At 38.5% G+C, this 19,829-nt stretch overlaps 1 protein-coding gene across 1 annotated transcript in view; it reads right to left on the reverse strand.

Moving 5' to 3' along the window:
- The window catches only part of ERICH1 (glutamate rich 1), a 61,889-nt gene that overhangs the window by 35,969 nt on the left and 6,091 nt on the right, over nt 1-19,829 (reverse strand). Inside the window, exon 2 of the mRNA XM_088530598.1 lies at nt 7,986-8,180. Coding sequence (XP_088386724.1) covers nt 7,986-8,180 — 195 coding nt within the window. The remainder of the gene's footprint in view (nt 1-7,985; nt 8,181-19,829) is intronic.

Consider the following 19,829-nt stretch of genomic DNA (forward strand, 5'->3'; position numbering starts at 1 on the left):
AGTCTGTGTCACAGACAGAAAACATACTGGAAAAAAAGTAATGAGTCTTCCTCTCTTGGTCTCACTCAGCAACCAAGAAAGAACTTTTACCTCAGCTGGGGAGTGGAGAAACCACAGGCCGCACTTCAGAGCCCAATCTGACGACGGGCGCACAGATGTTTTAAACTCATGAGACCACTGATTTACACAGCGACACAAGCTATTCTTGATCTTGTGAAAGTTGAATATAAGAGGGAATGAGGAAACAAGCTTTACATATAAGCAGTGTAACTCTTAACTAGCTCTACAGCTTCCTAGAGTGTGATTCCAGGCAATATTTTGTTCATATGTCTGTGAGAATTTGAGCAGTATGAAGAGAATAAAGCCTCTTAAAAACATTAGCTGAGCACTTACCTCAATTATTTCTCCTACTGCTGTAGATCTCATTAGTTCAATGCAACCTCCAAAAGTCAAGTACAACCCTGTCAATCGAAGTTATTTCCCTCCATACTCCCCCACCCAAAGAGCACTACAACACTAAATCTAAAGGGCCATGTCTCTGCCACAATTAGATAATTAGCCTCCCTCATTAAGTGATGACTCACCTGAAGCTAGTCTAGGAAGTAAACAAATGGACTCATTAGAATGAAAATAAGAACAAAGTTTAAGTTTTTAAACTGTTTTTTTCCCCAAACCTTATTTTTATTCAATATTTATAAATCATCAGGAAGGCATCATTCCTGTTTATATACAAAAATAATACAAGTCACAGAAGCACAAAATATACTTTTTTTTAATCACCCTGAGCTTGGTTCAGTTCCCAGTTATAAGCTATTTCATGGATTTCAACTAATAGCTGGAGAGTGGAGTTGGTAGGAAAAAACAGTGGGAAGGAAGCACGTGTAACATCAGAAAACATGAAACCTGATCTGGAAGTAAGAAGCACTTTGACAGCGGACATTTAAGTGATACTTTTCCCAGGGTAGGCAGGGGCAGCAGAGATATTCTACATGACCCATTTTGGGGCCGTCGTACACATGTTGACACGTTCCGGAACACAAACGATTTTCTGCTTTCTTTCTCAAGATAATTAGCTTTCCTGCAGCTGGCTACATTTACATTGAGAGATTGTTTAGACTTAACAGCTAATGCTAGCATTTTCTACTCCAAATAGGCAACTGCTACACACTATTAGCCAAACTATTTATTCCACTGCTTTCAGTTGCCACAGGGGCCAGCAGATTCATCTCTGGCAGCTGAGCTATTTGAAATTAAGATGTAACTGAAAAAAAAAGAAGTGTTTGCATGTGTGTTTGTGGGAGAAAGCTAAGAGCAATGAACAGGTCAACCGGCAGGAAAAAAAAAGGAAAAAGAAAAAAAGAAAAAAAAAAGGAAAACCCCCCAAAGCAAACCACCAAAACCTACCAACCAAACACACACCACCACACTCCTATCAAACTTGAGACTGAGCTACACAGCACCTTCCATAACGACAGAAGTTAAAGATATTGCACGTGCAGCCCATGCAGTCTAACGGAGAAAGGAGGAGGAAAAGAAAACACCCAGATCTTTGCATTTCCTCAAGCATACAGCTCTTACCTTAGAAATCCAGTTGGGTACCATTTCCGCCAGTCACAAGATCTTTGTTTCTTTAGTTAATTCAATTCCTCATATTTGGATATTTGTTCCCTTTGCATAGTATAGCACCACTATAATAAAGCATGTAGCATTTTTAAACCCTTGAGAGAAGACAAGGGCGTGAGGCGGCGCTTTGTGGTGTAATAACTATAATCTCCCTTGCTCTTTAGCTTATGCACAATAGACAGCTTTGCAGAGTAATTAACAGCTAAAACAAACTTGAATTGTTTAATCCATCTTTAAAACTGTTTATGGCATTGGGTCCTACTACAGTTTAATTTCTTAAGCATATGCACTTTGGCAACTTGATCAGCTTGGCAGAGTCCTGTCCGCACATATTTTATGCACAAGCTTTATCTTTTAGGCACTTCTGCCACAAATTCAAGTTTTCTATAAAATAATGGAAGGACAGGCAATCCTGTCACGGATGACAGGAGGAGGGTTCTAAGGACACAGTCGAGATGACCCAATTTTGATGAATTTGGAAACATGGCATACCGAGAATATAAATAATATAAATGGAAAAAAAGTGGGCTAGAAGACACAGGGAAAAAAAAAAAAGACATGTAACTGTACTTAAGTCTAACTCCTTATATAGACCAACTATATACTTAATATATATACTTAAGGAAATCCTTACATAGAGCAACAATGCTGAGATAGCCAGAAGACTGCCTTCATTAGAGATACAACCAAAAATATCATCTCAACCTAAAGCTGCTTGGCAGTCAAAGAAAAATTATTCTTAAAAATCCAGATCCTCAAAAGAAAGTGTCTTGACATTTAACATGCAACAAAATCCAGTGGAAAAGAAAACCAAGAACTATTGCATGCCAAAGAAAAAGAGATTTACCTGCTGTGTGTGAAACCATCTGCCATTTAACATTACAATGGCATCAAATTTTTAGTTCAGAATGTATCGAGGTAGCAATAGGAGACTAAGCTTTCATTTCTAATGCTCCCACTACGTTTCATTTTTACATAGCTTGTCTCCTTTTCCCAGCCCCACAAAGTTAATACCATTCACTTGCCAGCATTACCAGGTTCTTTATGTATGCATTTCTTCTCTGAGCCTTCTAGAATTAGAACACTGCTCATGAAAACCAAATAGCATGTTACCCTTCTTTTAAATTTATGGCTAACCTGGATAGGAGATCCAAGATGGACACTAACACATTCAAACACAAAGATCTGTTAGCGACACTTTTCTAACCCTTGGAAGAAAGGAGGCCTTTAAATACTTGGTGATGGGAAAGATGAGATCATCTAAGACAGAAATAAGGGATTTTTTCCCTCTATTTAAAACAAAGAAACCTCCACAAAACAAAAACTTAACGAAGCAAGAAAACCCCAAAACACCAGAGCTATTTTAGAAGTATGTGTTAACTAAATAGATAAAATAACAATTTCCTGCAACATCCTAAAAAGTTGTCTGTAACCAAAGTGGCCAGTATCAGCTTCATCTGTCTATAGTGGGATTTGCCTTTAAAGAACTGCATGAGTTTTGCTTGCCCTCTATTACACCCATCTTCTGTGAGAAGGCTACCCACAAGTCTCAGTGTGGTGTATGATGTTTGATATTCATTTTCCTTTCCTAGAAAAGGACTTTTTAACAGTTTATGTTTTGTGCAGCAAGTAACAAGAGGCACAGTTTCAAGAAGTTGCTAAAACAGTAAGCTTATGTTATACATTTTTATTTAACGGCATTTGGAGAAGATTGTCCTTAGGGAATAAGTAGTAAGGTGTTTATCAGCTCCATGCTGAAGATACACTGAACAATCATAATTATGGAGCAATTCCTTAAGCTAGAAAAAACTTTATCTACAGTGACCCTATGGCTTCCCTTATAAAGCAGGGCCTGCCTGGACGATGTGCTTTTGCTGATCTTATAATGCCCATGTCCCTCCACTTGTGCCACCAGTTCTAGGAACACTGCATCAGGGACCAGGTATAAACAAACACTTTTAACTGTGAGTCATGTAGGTCACAGGAAAGAGCCTAAAGCCAAAAAAAAAAAAAAAAAAAAAAAAAAAAAGTGCTCCTCATCAAAAAAGTGCTCCTCATCTAGGATTCTCACAGCAAAGAGGGCTCCTTTCTTTGAAAATAGCAAGCTGAGCTTCTGCACTGCTTGTTTTCCATTTGAGGCAAGTAAACACGATAGCAGGGCAGAAAGGGCTCCACTTGCATTGATCTTCTACTAATGCGTACTAGGGAACGCATATCCCTGGAAGAGGATTTCAGCAATAAACTTGCAGGAAAAGAGAAGTTTTCAAGTTTAGATAACTGGCAACAGATTAATCAATCTTTCTAATTATTGTCTCACTGGGGTTTCATTTAAAAAGCACTTACATATGTGTTATTAGTTTATAACACGGGGTAGTGAAAAAATGTATTCACTAACAGTTTACAAAAGTTGGAGCTGTAAATCTTGGGGAAAAAAGAGGACAAAGGCATTCTTTTTTTAGTCACATAGAAGTTATTTAAAATATTCTTTCTTGTGGATGAAAATGTTATGGGCTTGACTATTAACAGGGAGACCATTTAGGTAGCAATAGACAGTTTCAGACAGAGAATGGAAGAGGAGAGGGACTTTTTGTATAGATACAAACTCCTTCCTAGTTTGAATGTGATTAACCACTTCAGTAGATTTTGTTGGATTGAAATAATTTGGTGACAATAAGCAGCTGAGAATTTCACAAAAAAATGAATAATTTAAGGCCTAAGTATGTTCTGGCATTAGATAACAGTTTGTAAAATAAAATAGGCAAAAAAAAAACCTGTTAACCCTAGCAGTGCTCAATTTGTCTTTAATAAATATTTTTAAATTAAGAAAGTACTTTTGTAAGTATACACAATCAAAAAACACAAATTCTTGAGTTTACTGGAATGCTGTTCACAACACTGCATTAAATACCTGTACGGCAACCCACACAATAGGAATTGTGCCCCTAAAATATTGAAATCATACTTCTGAGTATTGGTCTTGTAAATACTTGCATTTATATTGTGTCTTTTCAGAGCAAAGGTAACATTTGGAATCCTAATTATACAGAGGAGCAGAATCCATGTTTATGACTTGCTATCTGGCACTGCCTGAAGTTTTTTTTTTGTTCTTTTCTAACACTAGAGATGTAATATCAATAACAAGGTTGTTGAAAGGTTTTTTTTTTAAAAAAAAAAAAAAAAAAAAACAGAAGAGAGTGCAGGAGCTCCCTCTCTTATTTTTCCCTCTTCACTCTCGACTTCTTTCTTCTCCTCACCTGCCAAAGTTTCCTGTACAGGTTCTGATAATGTTTTTTGTTCTACTTCAGGTGTATATCACTCATCTCCTCTAGAAGCTCTTTCCCAATGACATATGCTTGAAGGAGCTTGCTCTGGTTCTTGTGCATTTGCCTTCTTTAGTGCACAACATCATTTTAAGGAAGGCCCCCACACAAGGCAAGTGGAAACACAATAAATGCAGGTTAGTGAATACCATGATCCATTCCAGAAGACAAGCTTTCAGAACAGTTAGAAAAAGGGCCAAAATATTCATGATAGCCTAGCCCATTCAGAAACAACCCTTTTTACAAAACTATAGCTGCTGCCTGTGGAAGCATCAGTCTTAAATGTTGATGCCTCTGAGTATATGGCCTTGACAACTTTGCTTTCAAAGTCCATGCAATACTTGTAAAATGATCTAGTTCTTAAGTGTTGGTTCTAAAAATGTGTGACAGTAGAATTACAGCTTTTTTTTCTGAATTCTGGTAAAGAAAAAAAAAAAACTCAGCAGGCTTGTGAAAGATTACCAATCACTGCTGTAAGAAAGCATTTCCCACTTCCTTTTTTATATCCAAGTGGCATAATGAGCTGTGGAACACATTTCAGTGCTTTTCCCCACATTCTTACCCTTTGGGCAAAGTGCTGAATATGACCAAAATTCCTTCCATATCTTTTTTGAGGATAAAACAGTAAGAAGAAACTAGTTTTCCTTGGATTCTCGTTACCATACTGTTGATATGAGGAGCACCCCCGCTGATGGGGGCTCCTTGGGCCCCAGGCCAGTTGGTCCAACTCCTGGGTTGGAGCCTCACCAAACCTCCGTGGCTGCCTCTCTTTTTACATCCAGTCTAAACAACACCAGCCCATGGTTAGACAAAAGCCACACAGCTCCATTCAGCACCACACCAGCAGGTAACCTCTGCTCAGCCCACAGCAGTGTTCAGCAGGAATGGCCCCGCAGCAGGGACTGTCTATGGCACGGGTCTGTGGTGTCACTTCTCCCTTGTCTGGGCTCACCGCTCATGTGGTCATTAGAAGGTAGGTCCTCATCAACCCCAGCGTGCGGTGGCTCTGGCCACGGTGCACGCAGGGTTTGTGAACTCTTGGGGAGCACCCTGCAGCAAGCCCCGCTTCTGTGGGCTGCACCATGTGATGTCCCGCACTTGCCTGTGGGGCTCCTGTCAGCCTGTCCCATGCCACATGCCCTCACAAACCTGCCTTCCTGGCTCGATCTCAGACCAGCCTTGTCCCTGCTGGCCTGGGCGGTGACTGGACGAGCCCGGCTCCTGCCGTGAGGCCTGCTCTGCTCCCCTTTTGAGGCACTCTGAGGTCGCTCCCCAGCGAGGGCTCTGCCCTTCGGCCCGCCCCGTTCCCGCCAACCTCCCCTGGCACGCGTGGGAGCTCAGCGAGGCATTTGGCTACACATGCTCTGCTTTGCACGTGCTAGAACGGGCCCTTCCCAGGCTTTGAAGAGATGATTCTGGAAGACCAGCCAGCTCTGCTGAGCTCCTTCGCACCCTGCAGCAGCCTTTCTATGGCTCCTGCTAAGCAGATGCCTGAACAAGACAAATCTGCTCTCAAGTAGTCCAGCTTTCCAATTCTATCAGTCACCTTGCTCATTTTTCTCAAAACTTTATCTCCTGCTGCAACCACATCTGCAATCATTGTTCTGTTGTTCGTAGCACATATCACAAAACAAATGCCCTAGCTGAAGGGCTTTTTATTTTCTTTTTAATCTCAGGAGACAAGCCTTATTATTTTATACTATAATTTAACATTTCAAAGATAACAAAGATTTTAAGTTACCTACTCTGTTGAAGTCACCGGACATAAATAACATCACCTCTTTTTCAGTTACTAGAGCAGACCACCAGCTTTAATTAATATGGGAGACGAAAAATAAATAGCCAGGATAATTAATGCATATTTTAATCACAAGAAAATATTTTTGCATTTCATTTTGTTAGTACTATTCCCAAATTCATCGCACAGTTCAGAAGAGTTTTAGATTCTCATAACTTCTTTAATACAGTCCATATAGAATAGCAAAGACTTTTGTTCAGTGACAGGAACTTACATATTACATATGGTAGAGGAAGGGAGAAAGGTAGAGCAATAAGGAGGACCTGGAGACATTACTGCAAAAAAAGCAGCAGTGAAAATTTACAAGCATACACCTTAAAACAGAAGCAACAAAACTCTTAGCCCATAATTGAGGCTGAAAGGGGTCAAATTATTTTCTAGAATATTCATATTATTTTCAGTTCTATCTTCAACTATAAATGCAACATAACACACTTTTCCAGGTAGCTTTCTTAACACATTTGTTTACTCCACTTCAGATTTCAGCAGATGGTACTGAAAGCTCACAGCACACAGGGAAAGAGGGAAAAAACCCAAAACCAGAACAAAAACCCCACAGTTTAAAGACCCTATTAAGGCAAAACTTGATTTTAGATAAGCTACAACATAAAGCAAGCCATGCTCATTCTGCACCTACGTGTTAAGCCTATCACTCACAAATATCATCAGTTACCCATTTTACAACCCTATCTTTTTGTACAGCATCCACATTTTATGGCCCATTTGAAACAGGACTTTTACTCACCTGTCAAAATATTTACAGGCCACTTTACTTCTATCCACATAAGCTGAAAATAATGATTTTTACTACTAACATACTGCCTGAATCAATTATATTTGCTTTTTCTTATGTATATATGCACCTGGGCTTCTGTTGTAACATGAGGATAGGAAGAAGTGTTGAATCACCCACTCCCTCCAATCTGTGGGTATATCTTTAATTACTGCTACAACTGAGTCCAGTTGTATTATACCATCACCAAATTATACCATCATTGCTTACACTGATGTTTCATATTAGCTACTGCTAAATACTGCACATGTACATATACATCAAGACTATTTCTTAGTTTTCAGATGACTGATGCACTGATCTAGTACTTCAGTATTAAGTACCACTAGCTCTTTTATTCAAGTGTGCCTGTGGATATCAATTGGATGAAAATTGTAGTTACTACAGTATATTAAGGTAGTTGAAATATATTTAAAACATACACCATCAGAAAAATGATCAGCAGTCTCACCTTGAAGTGATTTGCAGTGTGTATCACCTGACGTACTGGCATCTGCTGACAAAGTCTGAGCATTCTCCAAATCCTTGCCTTTGGATTTTGAGCCCACGTTTCCAAGAACTGCCTCCTTTTCTCCACTCGAAGTATGCACAGCAGAAGGTGAAGAAGTTTCACCATAGACTCGTTTCAGTACTTTCCTTATGAAGGCTGTAGAATAATAAAACTCTTTTAAGCAAAAAACACAGTGATTTAAAAGTAGTTTAAGTCTTTCTTCACCACCTCCTTTTTTTTTTCCTCTAATTAATAGGCAGCCTTGTCCTCTACATAACAGAAGCTACATTCAGCAGTCGTTACCTCCCACAGGTACTAAAACTGAGACTAATATGGCAAAGTCCTAAACTGAGTCAAAAAAGTATTTTTGAAAAACAGAGTTCACTAACAAGGTTGCAAACACAAAGTCCTCTATCATTTAACTACAATTTGGCAGTAAACTAACACATTACCTTTAGTGATATCTAAGCATGCATACACAATCTTTAAGCTTCTTTAAAACTAGCATCAAAATGCGGGTCTCTTCCATCACAGAGACACTGCAATCAAATCACTCATTAAAATCAGTAAGTTACAGCTATTTAATCATATTTTAAAAAAGTAGGCAGGCACACATGGTAACCAAATTATTTCTACAGAAGTAGTAGCATTCTTATACGCCCCTTCTCATGACATCTGCAATCTGCGACTAGTTACTCAAATGCAAATATCACTTGATTAAAGAAAATGAAATTATGTAAATAATGTAGTATGAAACAAATTATCATAATACTAAGATATTGTATCATAAAATCAAGATATATATCATAATACCAAGATATAATAAGATTTCTTAGTAATACTAAGAAATTGGTATTTATTACAGAGTAAAGTTTTCAAAATTCTATGTGGTCAAGCAGTGGGAAGATCTGGAGGAAAAAAAAAAATACTTGGAATTGGAATCACATATTAAAGTTTGACAAAAAAAATGGGTACGTACTATACAAGTGACTTGATGATAATTCTGAGCAAGATAATTTTCCTGGAGAAGAGGGAGTACATTTTATAGTAGAGGTGGCTTCTATTGCAGCTAGCAGAAACAGATACTCGTACATGTATCGTAACACTTTTCAATAACGACTTTCTTTCACAGCTGAAGTTTAACACTCATCCTAAAAAAAAAATCATCTTCGCTGAGCTGGGAAATCCTTGAACCACTATTGTTGCTCTACAAGTTTCAGATGCAAGACACTTGTTTTAATACTGTTCATAAAAAAAAAAAAAGAAAAAGAAAAAAAAAGGAAAAAGATGGCAATTCCATCATTGGAAACCATTTGAAGCTATCACTTGATCGCTTGTGAACAGTTTTTTTCTCACCAAGAAACAGCCCTGTAAGTCTTAAAAGGAGGGAAGAATGTGTCAATGTGCTGTACTAAAAGAGGAAGAAATGTTTTCTGTATATCCAGAAAAGGCTGAATAATCTCATTTAATAAGATTTTATTTTACAGAGATCAGGATAAGTATTTCCTTATTACAAGCCCTCAGTTAGAATTCAATTCCTTAGACTACATGTCTAAGCACTAAGCTAAGCTCTTGATTAACTTTTTTTTAAAAAAGGTCATCTGTATTAAGGGAAAAGATATTTAGAAGTCTGACCACTAATGAACAGAATTAGAGACCGCAATGGCCAATTTATCTGCACCTTTCAGTACCCAAGAAAATTCCAGATTTTTGTTACCATAGGTGGAAATATTCACAAACACAAGACTCCATCTGACTTCTCAGACCTGATTCTCAAATAAACAAACAAAACAAAAACTATGTCTCTCAAAAACCCCAAATAAAAAGAGGTCAACCAGACATCTTTATCTTGGGGACTAAAGCTTTTAATTTTAACTAGATATTAAAAACGATGGGAAAAATAAAGGGTAAAGGGAGAGATTTTAGGTTCATTACTGTGTACTGTCTGCAGACAACTCTCCCATGTGTTTGTCAGATACAGTCACCTTTCATCTCCCTCCCTTTCTATTCTATAAACTATTTCTCACAAAAAGGGATCTTGAAAGCATCTAAAATAATTCAAAGAATCAATTTAGACTTAACTTTGATGTTTTGTATGCTAAATCTGTAAGCGATTGAAGAAACAACTGATGCAAAAGAAGTCTGTAAGGAGTTAACTGTGACTGTAGCTTTGAGCTTAGACTCCTCCACCTCATTCCACAAATTGGGAGTTCTTTTCTTGACAGAGAAACCTTCATCCAAGAAGTTATCATTAAGATTGTAACTGGTAGCAATTTTAAAGCTAAATCTACAGACAGGAAGAAGAAATAGGCTTCTTTTGTCAACTTTCCACTGTGTCTTGATATGTTCAAAGGACAAAAATGCAACATCCTTTGCATATCAGAAGAGTTCTCCAGGTTTGTGGCCCTATTCAGCTTCATACTTTATCATCAGCATTTGATGATGAATAGTCTTCACTGCTTCCCTTGCCAAGATAGCTGAGAAATTCTGTGCCAGAAGAATCTTCTTTACCAAAATTTAGTAACGGGAGAATGGTATCTCTTTAAAGGATTACAAACTATCTTCTTGCTATCTTTCCATGTGAACCTTGGCAGTCCATACAAAAACTTAGGAGGAAGGTCTTGTTAGACTTTTTGAGCTCTTACTACTCTATATTTCACTGATTCTCTGTTTGGACCCAGTCTTTTCAATAATCATTTGCCTTACAAAAAAGCCTGTGACAAGAGCCAAGCCTGAAGAGACACCTGTATAGAAAGCTTTGCCTAAAAGAGCCCAAATTTATTTTTTCTAGGCTTACCATTCATTCGGTGACAAGAAAAAACCCAAGAGAGACGGCCAGAGACATCCCTTTCCAGTAATCCCAATCCCATTCTGCAGGTTAACACTACTGTTCCCAGAAGAAATGATATGAACAGCAAATGTGTCCTGAATATGCATCTCCTCTTCACCAGGCTCCCCGTGAGGCTGTGAGAAAGTCACAGCGTGCAGTTACTCTCCTCAGAGGATAGCTAGAGGAAACACTCGTCAGCGAGCAGTGCACCAAGACAGTTAAATGACTTTTGCAAATCTCTGACTTTAAAGGAAATTATCCAAGAGGCTGACCCTGGATCCTTTCTCCAAGTACTATTACTAACACTTCAGCATCTTAATGAGCTCTAGTAGCTCTGTAATTAAATTATTATTCAAGCACTTGTGGTGATGAAGCAGTTCTCCCAAAGCAAATGATGATTGAGATACTGATGAACCTATATAAGGAAAAAAGTTTTCTCCAAGTCTGCCAAGGAGAGGCAGTCTCATAGTTGCTACGGTGGATTTTATGGTCCCAGTTTGAATGCGATTTCTCTAGCCATCTGTTCAGATACCCACATGCAAAACCACTGCTGTCTTTTTCTTTTCTTGTTAAATACAGGTTCTTCACTCACATTCATACACAACAGTACAGTTTCCATACATTCATCCCTTCCTATTCTCATACCCATGCTTGACCACAAAAGTTGAATTAATGGTCACCTTTGAAGGGTATGAATATGGAGGAAACTATTTTTTCATAAAAACCTCTCGTGCTTAGAATAAATGTAAGTGGTAATGAGGGATTTATTGCAGCAAACATGGGGTTTAACTGTCAACACCAAAGAACCACTCAGTCTTGTTGGTTAGAGGTTTCAGGCCAGGCATAGAAATAATCTGGCTGGGCTGGGGTCTTTGCCTGCAGTGTTTCACAGCTGGATCAGCACCCCTGTCAGCACAGCATGGGGATCCATGAAGAGGAGCAGTAAATCCTAATACCCATGGCAGGATGGGAATCTGCAGCACAGACCCTGGTGTGACAAGGTACCTGTTTGGAACCAGATGTATTTGAAGCCTCCTGAACAAAGCAGGAGTTGGTATATCCCAGCAGTTCACCTTCCTCAGGAAAGTGAGGCATCAGTATACCAGAGGATAGCTGAAAAACTGAACATTTTAGTCTGAAATTTTAAGCATATTTTAATCGTTAAAAACAAACAAACAAAAAAATCCCTCAGATCTGTCTGTGGCCCAGAATGTTTTCTGGAACAAGCTTGTCTGCCTGTCACTGGACAGGGAAATTAGGCTCTGTGACACATCTACCCTACCACACTCAGCGGCTCTACATGCTACAGAGCAGTACTCTGCTTTGTGTTCAAGCTACTTCTTTGAGCTAAGTTACCACTTACCATTCTTTTTAGATGATGTAGGTTGCTTTTTCCCTTAGGATTTTAATACAGCAAATGCTTAAAGACAAGTCCTAGAACATCTGCAAGTGTTGACTAAACAGTATCACTCCTCAGAACCCTCCTTAACCTCACGTACTGACCTGTGATACTACATAACACCAAAGACGGATGGTACCAACCACTCAGACCGTGAACGACAATTACCTCTTGAGCGGAGACATGCAGTGTAAGAGGATACAAAGAAAATCACCTGCTTCTAAAGGCAAACTTACCTTTTCCTCAAAATAAAAGGATGAGCTCTCACCATACTAGTATCACAGTTAAGGACATGCATTTATTTTTTTGCTGTTGTTTTCCAGTCAAAATAATTGAGGGAAGATCTGCACAGATTTGAATATGTAGTCTTTCAGGAGACCAATCTGAGGACCCTTTTCCACTCCTGGTAATAGACTGAGGAACAAGCATATGCTTTGAATGTGTTTGTGGAAGACTGAGTTGGGTTTTATTTTGAGCAAAGAGAAAAGAGGGATACACTAGGTGCAATCAGAATTTAAGAAAATTGCTGGATTAATATACAGGGCTAATGTGCAAGATACAAGAGAGGGAGTTCAATAACTGAATGAATAAGTTTTGAAGGATGTTCTTGAAAATCTTATTCATTTATCACAAAACTGGGTGCTCCATTCTGGAAGAGAGGGGAAAGTTGGTAAAAAAGAAAGGGTCTGAAAATGATTATATCCAGAACTGAGTCTGTAAAAGAACAGGAAAGAAGTGTGAACAGCAATAAAAGGCCTACTGCAGGGAAGCCCTGCTCTGAGGGGTACTGGGAGTGTATCTCTACTCTTAGAAGAAAACAGTCTCTTGAACTGAAAGCTGAGGAAGTGGAAGTCAGAAGGAAAGGAGACAAGCTAAGAGGTTGGGGGGCAGGCACGAAAGCAAGATGGGTGCAGCTGAAAGCAACACTCACTCTTTATGATCATTATCTCAGCACTGCTTTCAGCTGTCCTTATTTCCCCATAAAATCTGGAACAGCAGATGGTAATCCAAGAAGTTTTGTAGGGCATGGACCAGACAGGAATTACTGAAGACTTAGTTTGCTCAATCCACAGTGCACCTTAAAAAGCTACCATCATATTTTTGGCATAACTCCATTTCTCTGAGGCTCATGACTTCCAACCTACAGAAAATTAAAGATACTTTCTGATTCTGCAGGGAATGAATTCTGCAATCTGAGAAAAGATTTCCTCATAGCTACATCTGCCTCAGCCAAGACATGGTTCGGAACTCCTGGTCACAAAGTGACAACTCAAAAGAAGTTCTAGTTTGCTCTAGTCTAAAGGAACATGGCCCAAGGGCCAAATTATTTTGGAGCTCTGTGTTAGCATTAAAGATTTAGCTACCATTTTAATTCAGAAAAATATGTGGACAAATTTATCCATTGCTGAATCCTAATAAAGTGAAAATTAAACTGTAAGAAAGAAGTGCTTGCTATATATTGAGTACTCTTTCCCCTCCAGTAATCTGACAGGATTTAAAATATTACACAGATGGATTTTCTTTATATTGCAAGATATATACTGCTAAAACGTAAGATTGAAGATGAGAGAAGGAGTAAATTTTCTGTTATTATCAACTAAACATTGCTTATTCTGAACCTTTCTGGATTTGCCAAACCTCAGTGTGTGGATGTGGTGGCGGGTTGGGATTGCAGGTGCCACAGCTGCACTGCTGAATAGATTTAATTCAGTTGAAAATTGTACAGAGAAATGAGACTTAGAATATCATGGATAATCAATTGATACAAAAAGAAGCACTGTTCAGTAATAGCATTAACAGAAGTCTCCAGTCCAAATCCTGGAATTTTAAAGAGATTCTTTGCTACTTTGCTTCAGGGAAAAGAGTTTGGCTGACGCTATCTCCATTTACAAAGTAAGCAAGCTTAAGGAGCTAAATGAAACCTTAGGGACTGTTTATGAGCATCACCAAACTCAGGAGGCCAAAAAAAAAAAAAAAAAAAAAAAAAAGAATTCCTAAGTGGAAATTCATCAGCCAGAGGTGAGGAAAGACTGCTGTATTCTCATTCCTGAGAAACACTGAGTCATGACGATGTTTAAGGTCATGCATGATGCAAATGCAATCCAAGACCCCATAATATTGGGCTGAACATTCTTAGCTCAAGGTCCGAAAATACAAATTAATAAAAGAATCTAAAGAAACCTCACTGCAAACATTAACAACCTTAATCGTATATACAAGCTGGCTGAACTTAGAGTAGGTAGAGAAAAAGAGTTCTTCAGATAATCAAAAGAACGCAGAAGAACAAGATTAGCTTGGACTGTTTAGTCTAAGAAAACAAACACCAAGAGAGCTGTAAGCATAAAAAAAGTAAAAATAAGGGTAAGATTGTACCAAACCATGCCAAAAGTAAATACTGGAAACTAACAATGAATTACAATAATCAACCCCAAAACTTCCTGATGAGCATCTAGAAGTTTTACAACAATCTTCCAAGAAACAGTGAAAAAAAAAACCAAGTAGCGAGGAGTTAGTTTCATGTAGGAGACTTTCCTATCAATACTACAAAACTGCCTGCAAAGGAGAGTGCAGCAACCCAGGAACAATAAAGACACACATACACAGCTCTTGCTCATAGCATTAGGGTGAGATTTTACCCACCTTCCTCAAAGAAATTCCAATGACACCAAGTTCTCTACTTAAAGAAAAGGAGTTATGATTTGGCTTACAGTAGTGGTAAATAAGAGTTTAAAAAGCCACCAGAGAAAGACAGTCATCTATTAAAAGACAAAGTCATTCTACAGTGGAGTATATAGGTCCTATTAGGTGTAAAGGAATGGTAATAAATGTAATGCATTCAGGGGGGAGGAAAAAGAAAAACAGCAGAACATTTCGGCTGAAAATTTCCAATAGTTCTATTCCTTCCTAGAGGAATGAGAGAAGCAGCAGTGAATTGCTACACCTTTTTAACTGGATGTATTTGCTTGCTGCTGGCTTGTGTGTTCAGTCATTAATTAGAGGGTCAGACAGGTTGTACCAAGGCAAATCATTTATTCTCAAGAAAGTTCAGACTCTTACATTCCAGGACAACTGCCTACACAAGTTACCCCAGCTTAGACACTGAGCGATCAGAAAATACCCTTACAAATATTGCGGTCTTCTTCCACCTTGGAAGTGAATCTTTTATATAAAGATTTAAATACACTGGAACAGGAAGCTTTTCTTGCCATTCTTGAGAAGATCTTCGAGCTTTATCAGTATTTTCATGGATACCAGTCTTGCATCTCTTACAGGTGTGAAGTTCACTCAGATACAGCCATGACAAAAGAAAAAATGTTAACTGAACTTAGTAATAGAATTTTTCTTTGTAGTTCACTTGTGTTTAAGGCTGACCAACCTGAGAGCTCTTAAAATAGAACTGCTAAGGCACCATATTTAAGTGTTCTTATACCCAAGTAGACATAAGGCATCATAAAGCAGCGCTCTGTATTTCTCATATAGCAGCTGCTCAACTTTAGCTGCGTTATTTATTGAGCCAGGACCGGAATGCAGATCTCCCAAATCTTCTGGAAAAGGAGGACAATTCTGTTCATAACCCCCAAAATAGAGGCCACTCTTGAAAATTTTCTTTCTCGTCTTGGCATAATCCTGTCGTGAGTGCTGTGCGCTATATATTATGCTTGAATGTATACTATATTTGCGAGATTACAAAGCATTTTAGTGCATTTCAAGTACACCACATGCTGTCTATAAGAAAGTTTCATTTCAATGAAGTTAGAGAGATGCAAACAGCTGGTGCACATTTCAAAAACAGAAAGAACTGCCAAGCTGCTAACTAGTCTCCATTTACGGTCTGCATGTTCTATTAAGCAGCAAGAAGAAGTTGGTATCACTAGAGAGACCTCTGTGTAACTGATTCTAATTTTAAGTCTCACAAAAATTCTCTTCTTCCTTTATCCTTTTGTACCCTTCTGTCTTTCCCATCACATGTTCACATACAGAGAGGCAAATTCCAACAAATTACTGGCTTGCTTTTTTGTTTGGGAGGGAGGGAAGCAACAAAAGGACAGATTCTCCATGAGTACATGCACATCCACATACTCTAGCCACATTCCTTGCTAACACTTACTCTGTATTTGCTAATTTTTGTCAGAATTGCTGCAAGTATTGACAAAATTAACGTTCCTTTATAAATCAAAGCAAGCATCAGCACAACCAAGCATACTGAAATTCACTTCTCTATTTCATGCAACTAAACTCAGTCTATCTGATCTTTTTTGTGGCCATTTTAACATCTTCAGAACTCATTAAAGAACGGATACAGCTCCTCGAAAAATAAGCAGATTCTAAGCAGTAGCAGTACTCAAACCACATTTAAGATAGTGGAAAAAATAAGTGTCAAAACTTCAAACACACACCCAAGCCTCAAATGTTTGGGACCTTGAGTCTGAAGTACAGGGAACTGTAAACATAAGATTAAGAATAGACCATCAGAAACAAAAAAAAAATTAAAAATTAAACAACAAAAAGCATGCACACACTAGTCTTGACTTTTGAAACCTAAATAGAAAACTGATTCAGAAGTGAAACAAGCTCATTTTCCCAGCAGCCACTCCGCCCGCCTCTAAGTGAAGTACTGAATGTTCCTACCCAGCAATGAAACTGAAGCAATAGCAGAACACCCATCTTTCAAGGAATTTGTTGGTGAGGAGAAGGAATCACTATTTTGAGAAGCAAGAACAGTTTGTAACAAGAACCACACCAGTTCCATATGCAGTTCTTGATAACTGTCACGTAAAAAACATGAGGAATAGACAAAGGCATCAGAAGATTAAAAAGGTACCATGTGACTACTATTTGACACAGGAGAAGCAAAGAAAAACGTTAACACAAAGAAAAAGAATACAGATCATGTGCTGGCTAGCGATTCAAACTAAATTAATATCCATTTTCTAGTACATAAATATTAAGTGAACATTACTTCCTGCACATATATAAGCACACTACCTATAATTACATGTCATGATCGGCACGGCAGGGGTTGAAAGCATTACCAAAAATTCAGTTAGGACTCCAAACTGTAAAAAGATGGCATGTTGCATAACTGAACAAATATAATTCTGATCCACATCAAAAGGGGTCCCTTCCAGTTCAATGTGGGAGGAAATAGTTTTCTCAGGAGCACTTCTGTGGGGAATACCTGCTCTTTTGGTTACTTGCCGTAAGTGCTGCACACAGCCCTGCCGTGTTTCTCAACAGGTTGCTTGTTGCCTACTCCAACACAGCATGGATGGCAAGAATAACAACTTGCTCTTCTCATTCTTTTCTGTCCTACAAACAGAAGTCCTTTCCAATAAGGAAAGGATCAGGAAATTCTTCTGAAGCCATCCCATGTGTAAGACACTTTAAAACCTTGTTCCTATAGATGCACAAAAGGAGAGATAAAGGTACAGCAGAACAGAAGAAGATGGAAAAAAACACAGAAGATGATGGAAGAAAGCACAGAAGGAATGAGACATGGAGAATATACGGGCACAGCTTCATTAAAATATTTAGCTCATCTCTATTAGTTCAGAATTACCCTCCAATATGTAAAACCATTTAAGTCCTTGAAGTCTCCTATCTTAATTAGCACACATCTCCTATAAATATCATGTAAAGAAAATTATTATACTGGGTGGTCACAGAATCACAGTGAAGCTGAAGCTGCAAGGGATCTCTGCAGGTCACCTGGTTTAATGCCAATGCTCAAAGAAGGTTCAACTAGGGCAGGTGGCTTTTGGCTGTGTCTGGCTGAGTACAATTCCATTACCCTCTTGCTCAAACATGGCCAAACAGTCCCTCTTGATCAGGGATGCAAAAGGGAAAGAGAGTTAGATACATGGATTCCAACAGAATCTAGGAGATAAGGTATTAAAAATAGAGTTGTATACAGAAAGTGTTAGCCAGTGTTATATTCTTAAGAGTCATATGCTGATGATGGGAATTTGAGGCTGGAGGTAGGATCCATCCGCTTAAGTGACCCCCTACAAAGTTTCTAGGCTTCTCAGTACATTGGAAGCCACATATGCATTGCTTCCAGTCAAAATTATGCATGTCAAAAACAAAACAATAACAAAAAACACAAACGCAGAGGCTATATCTGACAGCTCCAAGGTCTCAGGACCACTGCTTTGAGTGGCAAAAAAAACAGAAATTCTGCACATGTGAATGTGTGTATGCAAGGCTGAGCTCTGGCAACAGCAAAGAGCCATTTAAACATTCACTTCAAGAAGCTTCCAGTCAGGATGATGTAGCTGCAAAGATTATCAGACTTGAGACCCCAGTTCACTCACTATCAACAGATTTAAATCAAAGAGGAAAGGAAGGAATTACCTAGAACAGAACATCCACTGACACCTGAACATGATACTATGTCTGCCTCCTCCTTTCACAGCCTTCCATGTAACTTTCCTGTTTCCAAAAGTGTTCTCAAGCTGCACGGAAATATCAGGATTCCAGGAATGCATGATTATATCCCATACAGTCTGACAGTTCAAAACACTGTTTGCTATATTTAAGGAGGGACATTCTTATTCAAATTGTGAGGAAGACAAGAAGTCATTTTACTTTCCTGCTAGCAGAAAGGTCAGCGTTGCCAAGATCCAACATATATTCCACCATTCCAACACATGTAAACCAAAGTGAAATCATGTGGATATTACCAACAGAACTAGAGGTAATGGCCACAAACTGAAGCACCATAAGTTTCACATGAACTTAAGGAAAATTTTTTTAACAGTGAACAGAGCGCTGGAACAAACTGCCCAGAGAGGTTGTGGAGTCTCCTTCTCTGGAGATCTTCTAAACTCGTTTGGATGCAGTCCTGTGCCACGTGCCCTAGGTGACCCTGCGTGTGCAGGGGGGTTGGACTAGATGACCTCTAGAGGCCCCTTCCAACCTTAAGCATTCTATGATTCTATGATATTAAAAAAAAAAAATCTTCCAAAAAACAAAGTGCAGTATTCTGTCTGTGAGTATAAATGCAGACAATAGAGGCTAAGTGGACTACCTCTTGAAAGAGACACTTGCAGATGAACCTAGAGACTAAAAGGATGTTACAAGATGTTTTTCTTGGTCAAAGAGGATGCTGTGAACGCAGATTGCCCACAGTGCCTTTCATTTTCATAATTTAGACCTAAATCTACCTACAAGTGCATAGCTCTACATATTTAGTTCTATTCTTTAATTTCAGAAAGTCCACCAGCTTCTGAAATTCCTCTTTCAAAGAAGTATTAAATAAATTCTCAGCTTCAAATTTCAAGGTGGAATTCACACTTCCACCTGAATGATCATTAGGTAATCTTGTCTGAGCAACTGTAAGAAATAATTTTCCATAATTATCAGCATTAAAAGACAATTTGTATCTTAGTAAATATAGTATCTTCCCAAAAAAAAAAAAAAAAAACACACTTTGGAGAGAATCCAAATCATTCATGCTAGTTTATTCTAGTGCTTAATCACCTGTGCTACTAAAAATACAAGCTATGTTCATTATGTACATCTGTACAACTTGAGTTTTTTTTTTTTTAAATCTTTGTCCTTCTTCTGCCTCTTT

The sequence above is a fragment of the Tinamus guttatus genome, unplaced genomic scaffold, assembly GCF_059628265.1.
Source record: "Tinamus guttatus ecotype Peru unplaced genomic scaffold, ASM5962826v1 Tinamus_guttatus_pri_ptg000383l, whole genome shotgun sequence".
NCBI lineage: Eukaryota > Metazoa > Chordata > Aves > Tinamiformes > Tinamidae > Tinamus > Tinamus guttatus.